This window comes from Zonotrichia albicollis, chromosome 2 (genome assembly GCF_047830755.1).
Source record: "Zonotrichia albicollis isolate bZonAlb1 chromosome 2, bZonAlb1.hap1, whole genome shotgun sequence".
Classification (NCBI taxonomy): domain Eukaryota; kingdom Metazoa; phylum Chordata; class Aves; order Passeriformes; family Passerellidae; genus Zonotrichia; species Zonotrichia albicollis.
The window spans coordinates 11,922,213-11,935,225 of NC_133820.1; the positions used below are offsets into that span (position 1 = coordinate 11,922,213).

Genomic DNA, 13,013 nt, shown 5'->3' on the forward strand with positions numbered 1-13,013 from the left:
GGGTGCCGGGGCTCCGGGTTGCCGCCCTGCCCTGTGGGGAAGCGGAAGGTTCGCGGTGCCAAGGCTCCCAGTGCCCGCCCTGTGGGGAAGTGGAAGGCTCGGGGTGCCGGGGCTCCGCTTCGGCGTTGCCGGTGCCCGCCCCGTGGGGAAGCGGAAGGTTCGGGGTGCTGGGGCTCCCGGCGTTCCCCGTGCCCGCCCTGCCCTGTGGGGAAGCGGAAGGTTCGGGGTGCCGGGGCGGCCCCGTTCCCACTGCCATGGCGCGGCCGCCCCGCCGCGGCTGAGGGAGCCGCCATGGCCGCCGCGCTGCGGGCCGCGCTCTGCAGCGGGTTCCTGCTCCTCGGTGAGTCCGCCGGGGAGGGACGGAGGGACGGAGCGAGTTCCCGCTGCCGCCTGGCCGCGAGCACGGCGGGCGGCGGTGCCCTCGTGGGGAGCGGCAACGAGGGGCGCCTGAGGCGGCGGTGCCTCCGCGCTGCCCCGAGCCCGGCGCGGCTCCGCGGGGGCTGTGAGAGACCGAGCGGCCCCGGGAGTGCCCTGTGGGGACAGCGGGGTCAGCAGAACCGGCCTGCCCGGCCACCGCCGGCGTTATCGGCTCTGTGCTGGGAAACGGGGCCGGTTCTGCCGGGAGCGGGACGCTGCAAATCCCGGCGAAACCGCGTCGCGAGAGCCCCGTGTCACTGTCTGCAGAGGGACAGCCGGGGAACAGGGACAGGAGCAGAGGGAGCGGCCTCAGGCTGGGCCAGGGCAGGCTCAGCTGGGACAGCAGCAGCAATTTGCCCATGGAAAGGGAGCTCAGGCCTTGGCAGGGGCTGCCCAGGGAGCTTTGCAGTGCCCATCCCTGCAGGTGTGCCCTGGAGGTGGCACTGAGTGCTCTGCGCTGGGCACAAGGTGGGCACAGCTGGCACTGCATGGGCTGGGAGGGCTGTGCACAAACCTGAAAGCCCAGAAATATTTCCTGATCTCTTTGGATCCTCAGTGCCCAATGAAGCAATTTACCTGGAGGCTGCTCATGCAGGCAGTGCTGTGAGGGAAGGGAGCCTGGCAAGGAAATGGGATTTTTCCTGGGAATTTTCATGCCTGCCTCAGACCTCATCCTTAGAGCAGGGGCAGCGCCCCACGAGAAACGAGAGGGACTTTGGACAAGGGGTGGAATGCCAGGGTAATAAATGGGAGTGGCTGCCTCTGCCAGAGGGCAGGGCTGGATGGGAGATTGGCAATGAGGAATTCTTCCCTGGCAGGGTTGGCAGGGGCTGGGATGGAATTCCATCCCTGGATCCCTGGCAGTGCCCAGGCCAGGCTGGACACTGGGGCTGGAGCAGTCTGGGACAGTGGGAGGTGTCCCTGCCATGGCAGGGGTGGCACTGGGTGGCTTTAAGGTCCCTCCCAGCCCAAGCCAGTGTGTGATTTGAACCTCTGTATTTGTGATGTGCACTGTGAATTATTTATTTATTTGTGCAGGGATAACACTTTAGGACCAGAGTCTGGAACTGGTTTTATTTAAGCCAGGTTCAAACTCTGGCCTGCCAGAGGGGGTGACTGACACAGGGATTTCATTCATTTGTGCAGCAGCTGGGGACACAGCTCAGGGGTGATTGTGGGCTGCTGGGGTCACACAGGGTGACCTTGAAGTCTCTTCCAGCCCTGATGATTCTGTGAAGCACAGACATGGAAAATGTGTTATTTATCTTAGAGTCTCTCACCAGGTGTGACACCTGTGACAACATTAAACACTGCTCTGTTCTGGCAGGGTTTGTTTGCATTGCTCACTTGTGGTGCAGTAATGGGCTGGAATCCTTGCTATTTTGGTCTCAACACCTACAATTATGTAAGAATAATTAAGTCATAACAGTTATGGGCTTTTCATTGATATTTACACTAGTTTAGGGTTTCTTTCATTCAGTTCCAAGAAAGGAGAATAATTGGGGTTTGTCACTTGTGAATAATGCTGGTTAGTGATACTTAATTACATTTAATTATATGTAATAGCTCTCTTACCTTCGGAGGTGCTGAAGTTTATCGATCCCCACGCCCTTGTTGTTCCCACAGTGCTGCTGGAGCACTGCTTAGAAAAACTGGGGTTTGACAATCTCAGGGAGAGTTCATGCCCCGAGTGCTGGGCAGCACCAGCTCAGTCATGCCCCAGAAATGTCGGTGTCACAAGCACTTACTGGAAGTCAGTGGAGCCAGTAATTTGCTTTGTTGCATAAGGAGGCAGGAGAGGCATCAGGATTTAAATTTAATTTATTTGGGCTGTGTTTTTGAATAAGCACCTAAGGCAAGGCAGAGGCTGCATTTAGATTTTGGATGAGTGACACGTGCTGGAGCACAAACACTGAAATGTTGGTTCTGATTGCTCCCACAGTTTCTGCAATGGTCCCAGAGCCCCAGAACGTGAGAATTACTTCAGTCAATCTTCACAGCACCTTGCAGTGGGATGCACCAAGGTACCCCAGAGGAAACCTCACCTACACTGTCCAGTCCAAGAGGTGAGGCTGGGCTGGGCTGGGCCGGCTTTCACTCACACCCCACAGCTCTGTGTGCTTGGGATCTGTGTCCTCTGCACAGCACACTCTGTGCCTTTGTTTCAGGGACTTGGCTGTCCCAGGAGCTGTCCCTTCATTTCAGCTTGTGAGAGGCTTCTCTGCTGAGCTGGAGGACAGGGCAGAGGCGTTTCCTGGGCATTCACACCCAGGGCAGCCTTGTCCTGTTTGGTTTGGAGTCACAAACACATTTTAACACTGGCTGTTATTGGCTGTGTGTGTGTGGTTCTTCTCTTCTGTGACTGAAGGGACCTGGTTGTGCTGAATGTTTGCTTTTCCCTGATCTCCCATCCCATCCCATCCCATCCCATCCCACCCCATCCCATCCCAGGGACACCTCCCACTGTCCCCAGGGTCCAGCCTGGCCCTGGGCACTGCCAGGGATGCAGGGGCAGCCCCAGCTGCTCTGGGCACCCTGTGCCAGGGCCTGCCCATCCTGCCAGGGAACAATTCCTCATTGCCAAGATCCCACCCAGCCCTGCCCTCTGGCACTGGCAGCCATTCCCTGTGTCTTGGACTCTCTGCCCATATAAAAATTCTCCCTTTTCTTTAGAAGCCCCTCCAGGCACTGGCAGGAGCTCTAAGCCTTGCCCAGAGCCTTCTCTTCTTGCTTAGTCAAGAGATATTTCTGGGTTCTGTAGCCTTGATCAGTACATTTCTGGGCAGGCTTTTGGTGCAAAGCAGAAAGAATAAAATATATTAAATATCATCTATTAAATCATGTAGGTTGGACTCTGGGGCTGGGAGCAGCCTGGGGCAGTGGGAGGTGTCCCTGCCATGGCAGGGGTGGCACTGGGTGGGATTTAGGGTCCCTCTAACCCACACCCTCTGTGGTTCTGTTCCACAAGCAGCTCCTGGTCCCTCCCCAGCCCTGTTTTCCTTGGCTTCTCCTCGTGTGCCAATCCTGGGGACAGCTCTGAGAGAGTCCCAGTGGGACAGCAGTGCCCTGCCCTGGCACTGCCTCAGTGTCTGCTGGTGCTCTGAGCTCTGCCTGCTGAGACCAGCCTTGGGGCCCTGCCAGGAAATGGGCATTTCTTGCAAAGTTCGAATTTTAATCCTTAAATTTATGATTTAGTCATTAAGTTTATCATTAAGTTCATCATGGATTTATAGCTGGGTGTAAAATCCCTAGTGTGAATCTTACACACACTGGTATTACAGCAACCTGATGAGGTCTTCAAGGTGAGAGAAGGACGAGAATCTTGGTTGATGATCAGAAGGCTGGATTTATTGATATATGATATATAATACATTATTACTATACTAAAAAGAATAAAGAGAGAAGTTGCAGAGGCTGCTAACCTAAGAATAGAATAGGAAAGAATGAATAACAAAGTTCTGTGTCCAGCAGAAAGCAAGGACAAACTCTCCTGTGAGTGGTCAGCAAATCCGAACACTCACAGAAGCCCAATCACCGCTGCACCTGTTGCATTCCACACCAGCCCATAACAATTGTTTACATTCTTCTCCTGGGGCCTCAGCTTCCCAGAAGATGAACAAATCCCAAAGAAAGGACTTCTATGAAAAAACGTCTGCGACAACTGGGTACATTTTTGCGTCCACGAATGCTGAGTGCTTGCATTAAGAGCTCTGCTGCCTTAAAGCCATTTAGCCGGTTGTAATCGCCCATCTCTTACCCGCTGTTTGTGTTCCCTGCAGCATCTACTACCCCGGGGACAGCTTTGAGACGCTGGGGACGGGGCTGAGGCTGCCCTGGTGTGATGTGTCCTCGCTGTCCCCCTACGGCAGCTACGCGCTGCGGCTGCGCGCCGAGGCCGGGGCGCTGCGCTCCGCCTGGGTCACCCTCCCCTTCAAGCCCATGGACGACAGTGAGCCTGCTCTCTTCTGCCCACAAACACTGCCTGCTCTGGGAGGGAGGAGAACGAGGGTTTTGGCATTTAATATCGTTGTGCCGGGGCTTGGCTGCTGGTTTGTGCCTCTGTCGAGGTCGGGATCGAGGTGGTGTTTCAGGCTTAGGGGGTTGTTTTTTCTTGTCTGTGTTACAGTCTCACAGCAGTGAGCTCTGCAGTATTTCACTAACAAGGTACAAGATGGCTCGCTGTCTTTCTCTACAAAGTCTTTTAAGGCTAAACTGCCCAATTAAGAAATGACACCTCAATTATTTTCACTTTTAACCCAATAACTGATCACTCAAAGTCTGCAATGCAGACTTTTCTGTCCAATGACACAAAACCACCCAAAACCATGGAGAAGGTGAAGGAGAAGGAGCAGCCTCACCCTAAAACCTCCATCTTGCTCTCTCTATATATTTTTACATTCTAAACCCGTAAACTCTGAGTTTCCCACCCTGTGATATCACACACTTCTATTCAAACTCCACCCCCACAATCCCAGTTCTGTCATTCCATTCTGGAAGCTTCTCCAGGTCACTGCAGTGTTCTCTGGGGGTCAGTGCCTGGCAGCACAGAAAGTCTGGAATTCTCAGCACACAGGGTTCCAACAACATTGAATTATAAAATCTTAGTTGTAACACTGGCAGAAAGCAGAGCAGGTTTCACTGTCAATAGTATTGATCACCTCTGTGGAGGAGATTTTCAAACAAAGCATCATTTTCTTTTAAATAAAGAACATTTCTATTTTTCTATTTATCATTAATAATATTTTGTTATTAATTACATAATCAAATAAATTTAATTTAAAAATACATAAACTCTTAGTTGTAACACACAGAAAGCACAGTAAGTTCACTGCCATTGATCACTTCTTTTGGAGGAGATTTTCAAACAAAGCATCATTTGCTCTTAAAATAAGGCACATTTCTATTTTTTATTTTATCATTAATTACATAATTAAATATATTTAATTATATTAGTTATTATGATTGTCAAACCACCACAATGATATATAATATATTCTTAATAATTATATATTATAATTATATTTAATTACATTTATTATATCCAAAGTTTAGTTGTAACACTGGCAGAAAGCACAGTAGGTTCACTGTCATTGATCATCTCTTTGGAGGAGATTTTCAAACAAACATAATTTTCTTTTAAAATAAGGAACATTTCTATTTTCTATTTTATCATTAATTGCACAATTAAATACATTTAACTACATTGAACTATAAAATCTTAGTTGTAACACTGAGAGAAAGCACAGTAGGTTCACTGTTGTAGTATTGACCACCTCTGTGGAGGAGATTTCAAACAAAGCATCGTTTTTATTTCAAATAAGGAACATTTCTATTTTCCAGACAGGGAGAAGTTGTCTTCAAGGAGCCAGACTTCCTGTATATCTAATAAATTCAGTTACTTCCTTATTCATTGCTTTGCCAAACAAAAAGTTTAATTTCTATTTTTTCTTACTTCAGAAAAACCCCTGTCTCACACAGAAAGGTTAATTTTCAGCCAAGCAATGTTGATTGCACAAGGCAGAAATAATTCAAATGTTTTCATTTTTTCAAGCTGATCATGATCAAAACTCCCAATAAATCACTTTTCTAGAGGGTCTGCCTCAGGACAGACAGATGTTGTGGCAGTTTGGCCCAGAAGGAGAAGTGAGTGATAGCCATGGAAATGGTCCTTCCTCTCCTGGAGCCACCACAGCTGGCAAAGGGGAACTGAGTTCCTTTACAGGGTGTGGGAATGAGGCCTGCATTGGTACCCAGTGTTCAGCTGCAAAACAAATCCATTTCCAGAGCAGTTCTGGGAGCAAAGCATTCATTAATGCCTGACCCGGGAAAAAGAAATGACTTCTTCTAATGGCATGATTAAAGGGCGACTTTTGGCTGTGTGAGAGTGTCCAGCTGAAGCTGAATTCTCTTCTCTTCTCTTCTCTTCTCTTCTCTTCTCTTCTCTTCTCTTCTCTTCTCTTCTCTCTCTTCTCTTCTCTTCTCTCTTCTCTTCTCTTCTCTTCTCTTCTCTTCTCTTCTCTTCTCTTCTCTTCTCTTCTCTTCTCTTCTCTTCTCTTCTCTTCTTTCTCTTCTCTCTCTCTTCTCTTCTCTTCTCTTCTCTTCTCTTCTCTTCTCTTCTCTTCTCTTCTCTCTCTCTTCTCTTCTCTTCTCTTCTCTTCTCTTCTCTTCTCTTCTCTCTCTTCTCTCTTCTCTTCTCTTCTCTTCTCTTCTCTTCTCTTCTCTCTCTCTTCTCTTCTCTTTCTTCTCTTCTCTTCTCTTCTCTTCTCTTCTCTTCTCTTCCTCTCTTCTCTCTCTCTTCTCTTCTCTTCTCTTCTCTTCTCTTCTCTTCTCTCTTCTCTTCTCTTCTCTCTTCTCTTCTCTTCTCTTCTCTTCTCTTCTCTTCTCTTCTCTTTCTCTCTCTTCTCTTCTCTTCTCTTCTCTTCTCTTCTCTCTTCTCTCTCTTCTCTTCTCTTCTTCTCTTTCTCCTCTCTTCTCTCTCTTCTCTCTCTCTTCTCTTCTCTTCTCTTCTCTTCTCTCTCTCTTCTCTTCTCTTCTCTTCTCTTCTCTTCTCTTCTCTTCTCTTCTCTTCTCTCTTCTCTTCTCTTCTCTTCTCTTCTCTTCTCTTCTCTTCTCTTCTCTTCTCTTCTCTTCTCTTCTCTTCTCTTCTCTTCTCTTCTATCTCTTTTCTCTTCTCTTCTCTTCTCTTCTCTCTCTTCTCTCTCTTCTCTTCTCTTCTCTTCTCTTCTCTTCTCTTCTCTTCTCTTCTCTTCTCTTCTCTTCTCTTCTCTCTTCTCTTCTCTTCTCTTCTCTTCTCTTCTCTTCTCTTCTCTCTCTTCTCTCTCTCTTCTCTTCTCTTCTCTTCTCTTCTCTTCTCTTCTCTTCTCTCTCTTCTCTTCTCTTCTCTCTTCTCTTCTCTTCTTCTCTTCTCTTCTCTTCTCTCTTCTCTCTCTTCTCTTCTCTTCTCTTTCTTCTCTTTCTTCTCTTTCTCTTCTCTTCTCTTCTCTTCTCTTCTCTTCTCTCTCTTCTCTTCTCTTCTCTTCTCTTCTCTTCCTTCTCTTCTCTTCTCTTCTCTTCTCTTCTCTTCTCTTCTGCTTCTCCTTCTCTTCTCCTCTTCTTCTCTTCTCTTTCTCTTCTTCTCTCTTCTCTTCTTCTCTTCTCTTCTCTCTTCTTCTCTCTTCTCTTTTCCCTTCCCTTCCTTCCCTTCCCTTCCCTTCCCTTCCCTTCCCTTCCTCCCTTCCCTTCCCTTCCCTTCCCTTCCCTTCCCTTCCCTTCCCTTCCCTCTTTCCCTTCCCTTCCCTTCCCTTCCCTTCCCTTCCTTCCCTTCCTTCCCTTCCCTTCCTTCCCTTCCTTCCCTTCCCTTCCCTTCCCTTCCTTCCTTCCCTTCCTTTCCCTTCCCTTCCCTTCCCTTCCCTTCCCTCTCCCGCAGCGTCCATCGGTGCCCCCGCGGTGCGGCTGCGCTCGGAGCAGGGGGCGCTGCACGTGGATCTCTCGGGGCCCTTCGCGGAGCACGGCCAGGAGCGGTGGCCGCTGCGGCTCTACTACGGCTCCTGGCGCTACAGGATCCTCTACTGGAGGAAGGGCAGCAGGGACACCGAGCCGGCCTCTGCTTCCCGGGTACGGTGACTTCCTGAGCTACATCGGTGCTTTCTCCTGGGAAACGCCATCCTGGGAAGGTCCTGGGAGCTCCTGGAGGGGCTGGAGCCAGCTGGGAGAGCTGGGGGGCTCACCTGGAGAGGAGAAGCTGCAGGGAGAGCTCAGAGCCCTGGCAGGGCCTGAAGGGCTCCAGCAGAGCTGCAGAGGGACTGGGGACAAGGATGCAGGGACAGCACCCAGGGAATGGCTCGCCAGTGCCAGAGGGCAGGGCTGGCTGGGATCTTGGCAATGAGGAATTGTTCCCTGGCTGGGTGGGCAGGCCCTGGCACAGGGTGCCCAGAGCAGCTGGGGCTGCCCCTGCATCCCTGGCAGTGCCCAAGGCCAGGCTGGACACTGGGGACAGTGGAGGTGTCCCTGCCATGCCAGGGGTGGGATTTAGAGTCCCCCATCCCAACCCAGTCTGGGATTCTGTGGTTCTAGGAGTAAAAATGGATCTCTCCTAATTACAGTTAATCAAGGCTATTTACTACAAGCTGGGGCTCAGAGTAGATGCAGGAGCTGTGTAGTTACACAGCAGCATGGACAGAATTTTCTCTTTCCATAATTACCAATAACTCTGTTTTTTCCCTCTCAGTGGGACTTTGGGTTTTTACCCCCAAAGATATCTAAAATGGGTAAGGCTTTCATTCCCTGTGGCAACCTGCAGCTCTGCAGTTTGTATCCACGGCCTCTCCCTGTCAGGGCCAGCCTCTTCCACAGGCAGTTCTGCTCCTCCAAACACAGTGCATGGAGAAAGATCATTAATAATGTATTAATTAGAGCATTTTGGCCTCTGTTTCAGGCAGACAGGAAGCCTCTGACCAGCAGCTCCAGTCCCAGCTAATGAGTGCTTTGTCATCATTGCAGTTTTATAGAATGGAGTCCAGCAGGTGTAATCTGATTTGTATCTGTTACCTGCTCAGTGCTTTGCTACTCAGTTCCAGAAATCAGGGCCCTTTTTCCCACCCTGGTTTCCACTGCCAGGCTCCTGAGGGATGAGGTGTTCCTGGCCCTGGGATGCACTCAGTGCATTCACCAGAGGAGCAGGAATGCACCTGGGGGCTGTGCCTGCAGCACCTCCAGGTGCAATCTGGAACATTCCCCAGGGACCCCAGAGGCAGCAGGCAGGGCCTGGAGCTCCAGGATTGAAACCTGCCTGGAGAATCTCCTGTTCCTCTTGAGGGATGCTCTGCAGTTACAGGGACAGAACTGATCCTGAACAGCAAATTCATCTGCTCAGCCTCCTCACAGCTCCCAGAAATATTTTCTTTTTTTTTTCTTTTCTTTTTTTTTTTTTTGGTTTTGCCTAGGTGACCAGCTCACAGAACCACAGAGTTGGGAAGGCTGGAAGAGCCCTCAGTTCCAGCCATTAACCCAGCAGCCTGTGTTCCCACTACCCCATGTCCCCAAGTGCCACATTTACACATTTTTAACACTTCAGGAGTGGAGCTGCACCATTTCTCTGGGCAGCCTATTCCAGGGCTCGACAGCTTTTCCAGTGAAGGAATTTTCCTGTCCCTAATCTAAAACTCCCCTGAAGTTTTAAAAATGTTTTAAAATGTTTCCTAATCTAAAACTCCCCTGGCACAGCCTGAGGCCTTTTCCTCTTGTGCTGTTGCTCCATCCCGCTTGCTCCCTCTGCCGCTGGATGGTGTTTGTGTGTAGCTGTGCTCCAAGCTGATCTCATTGGGTTGGGTGACAGTTTCTGGCTGCCACCAGATCTCATTGATCATCCTCATTAGCCTGAAACTTCGTTAGTGCTGCTGGAAACAGCCCAGAGGGCAGTGGTGTGCATGGCTGTACAGTAAGTAATTGTAATTGTAAATCAGTCCAGTTGGAATTTAATTGTAATTGCAGTTCTGTGGTTCCTTAGGTGATCCCACGGCTGAGGCAGTGATGTCCCACACTTCCCTTGGCTGTGTCTGTGTTTGCAGGCACTGATGTCCCACACTTCCCTTGGCTGTGTCTGTGTTTGCAGGCAGTGATGTCCCACACTTCCTTGGCTGTGTTTGTGTTTGCAGGCAGTGATGTCCCACACTTCCCTTGGCTGTGTTTGTGTTTGCAGGCAGTGATGTCCCACACTTCCTTCGCTGTGTCTGTGTTTGCAGGCAGTGATGTCCCACACTTCCCTTGGCTGTGTTTGTGTTTGCAGGTGGCTCAGGTGGACACCAGGCACAGCTCGGAGGTGCTGGCCCAGCTGGAGCCATGGACAGTGTACTGTGTGCGAGTGCAGGCGCTGATCCCCGAGTGGAACAAGACAGGGCAGCTGAGCAGGGAGCTCTGCGAGCAGACAACCCACAACGGTAACCTGGGACCCTGGAATCACCCTGGCGTGCCTGGCAGGGACCTCACAGCCCAGCAGGGCCACCCCTGCCATGGCAGGGACACTCCCACCGTCCCAGGCTGCTCCAGCCTGGCCTGGGACACTGCCAGGGTTGGGACATTCCATGAGAGAAAGTGATCATTTAAAAATAATCACTCAGCAGTGAATAATGACGGTTTTAATTGGTTTTTTTCCTTGTGTCTGGCAGGTGTAACCCCTGTGTGGATCATTGTGACTGTTCTGATGGGGTCCATGCTGGTCGTGGGCACAGCTGTCACCGTTTGTTTCTTCTCCAGTTTTTATCTGTACAGACTCATCAAACATGTTTTCTGCCCTTCCTACATTTTCCCAGAACACTTGAAAGAGGTTTGTTTCCTGCCTAACACGTGAAAATCAGCCTTTCCAGCAGAGCCACTTGTTTTTTCAAGGCTCTCAGTGCCAAAACATTTGGAGCTTCTTTTATTTTGCCTCCTTTCCCTGGCACCTGATGGTCAGTGGTCTGTAATTTGTAATCACCAGCTTTTTATGGCTCAGAAACAGGATGGGTTTGTTGTTTTTGAAGTGAGAGAGTACCAGGTGTCAACTTCAGTTCCTCATTTGGCCAATGAGCAACAGAAATCTCTGTCTCTCCTGCCTCCTTTTAGACTTCAACCAGCTCCTTTTTTCTCCTGCAGCAAAGTCCTGTCAGGAGTGTAATCACGAGTTTTAACTCCAGGAAAGTGTCTGAGGAAGGAACCTGGGCTGGATCAGCCCAGATTTTTGTACCTGCAGTGCCCAGCACCCCTGACAGCAGCTGGTTTTGCATTCCAGATTCAGTTCAGGATTGTTTTGTCTGGGGGTGAGCAGAGGGATGGAGCAGCTCTGGGAGAGCTGGGATTGCCCAGCCTGGGGAAGGAAAGGCTCTGGGGTGGCCTCATGGTGGCCTTGCAGGGCCTGAAGGGCTCCAGGAGAGCTGGACAGGGACTGGGGACAAGGGCTGGAGGGGCAGCACACAGGGAATGGCTCCCAGTTCCAGAGGGGAGGGTTCTTGCCAAACCTCTGTTCCCCTACAGCCCAGTTACCATTTGGTGTTTGTTCCCAATCAAAACTTTGATTTTCCCAAGTTTCTGTCCCAAAAAGACTCCGAGCCCTGGGGTTATTCTTGAGAGGCACTTCCATCTTGCTCCCAGGCCTGGAACAGGATTTTAGGGAGGATGTGACACTGTTGGCCCTGTGGGACTTGTAAGGCCTGGGAAAGCCACTTGGTGTGTGCAGAACAATCCCAATGTTTGTTGTTTAATAACCCCAGTGTTGTTTAATAGCCCCAGTGTTGTTTGATAGCCCCAGTGTTGTTTGATAACCCCAGTGTTTGTGAGCAAACAGGACGGGGCAGCTGCAGACACCTAATGCTCATTTCCTCTTTGTTTCCCAGTTTCTGAGCAAACCCCCGGTGCTCCCCAGCCTCTCCCTCCCCGAGAAGAGCTCCTGGTTTGTGACAAGCTGACAGTGATGGCAGAGCAGTCCCAAACCCTCCTTGGGGCTGGGGACGGGGCCAGCAGGACAGCAGAGCTGCTGGTTTGTGACAAGCTGACAGTGATGGCAGAGCAGTCCCAACCCTCCCTGAAGGGGCTGGGGACGGGGCCAGCAGGACAGCAGAGCTCCCTCAGGACTCTGCCCAAGGACACTGACTCAGGAGTCAGGAAAAGCCCCAATATCCTCCTCGTTATTCCTTGGACTTTTGGGTTTGTCTCATTGCTGCTTTTCAGCAGGAAAACCCCACAGGCAAACACGGCGTCACAGACTTTTGACAGAATCATTTTATTTTTTAAGTACAAGAAACTTGGCTCTAAATGAGGAATTAAATGATCCATAACTTTTGCTACTGCTGGTTGTGGCTTCCTGAGCAGCTGTAGCAATTCTGGCACTGATTATGACACTAAAAGGGAAATGTCATATTTATATATAATGCTAATTAATTTAACTTTCATGAACTATTTATTACAAAAACTAATCAAAATGTTTATAAAAGAAAATAGTATTTTGTAAGGAAAGACCTGGTTTATTTTTAAGAAAAGATCTGTTTATCTTTTTCTAATGAGAAATGATGTGTTTTTAAGGATATCCCCACTAGCATCATCTTTCTATGGAATTTATTCTTCCCTGGTGCAAAGTTGTGAAGTTTTTAGAGTGGGATGAACTGATGTCTGTGGGAAACTTGGCAGCTGAAGTGGGAGTTAAATGAGGTTCATTTTAATTATCTGCTGATGTGTATTCTTAATTTGAAAAATCCGGGGAGCTGTGAGTCCCTGCTCCCAACCCAGCCCCAGCTGCACAGGTGGGTGAAGGCTGGACCCAGCACTGGGGCAGGGAGGGACCTTGGCACTGGGTTTGTGTCACTGCACCAATGTGAGAGTGAGAAATTAAATTCTGTCACCAAAGGAACCTTCCAGGAGTGAAGTAGTGTCTCTGCCTGATGTGGGAATTGCACGGTTCTGGGGCTGATGTTTGTTACTGATGGGTAAATATCAACTTTTTGGGAGTGGTTGCAGGAAGAAATCAGGAATTCATTCCCTCCATTTTCATCTCCCAGCTCCCCTCAGAGGAGGCTCAGGGGACCCTCAGTGTCCCCAAGTCCCTGCCAGGAGGGGACATCCAGGGCTGTGCTCGCAGGGAACAGGGACAG

At 49.9% G+C, this 13,013-nt stretch overlaps 1 protein-coding gene across 6 annotated transcripts; it reads left to right on the forward strand.

The window, feature by feature from the left end:
* On the forward strand, positions 1-12,772 carry IL10RB (interleukin 10 receptor subunit beta). Of its 6 annotated transcripts, XM_074533470.1 has the most exons (9): positions 8-340; positions 2,360-2,483; positions 4,197-4,366; positions 7,823-8,010; positions 8,624-8,663; positions 10,181-10,331; positions 10,560-10,717; positions 11,763-11,808; positions 11,896-12,772. In XM_074533470.1, the coding sequence occupies exons 1-9, from the start codon at positions 292-294 to the stop codon at positions 12,182-12,184; spliced, it is 1,215 nt and encodes a 404-aa protein (XP_074389571.1). In that variant the 5' UTR covers positions 8-291; the 3' UTR covers positions 12,185-12,772. The 6 variants fall into 6 exon arrangements, 5 of the variants coding, with proteins under 5 accessions (XP_074389587.1, XP_074389571.1, XP_074389578.1 ...); XM_074533486.1 differs by lacking the exon at positions 4,197-4,366 and having other exon boundaries at positions 1-340; XM_074533491.1 differs by lacking the exon at positions 8,624-8,663 and having other exon boundaries at positions 14-340; positions 11,896-12,061.
* Positions 12,773-13,013: the final 241 nt, after the last annotated feature.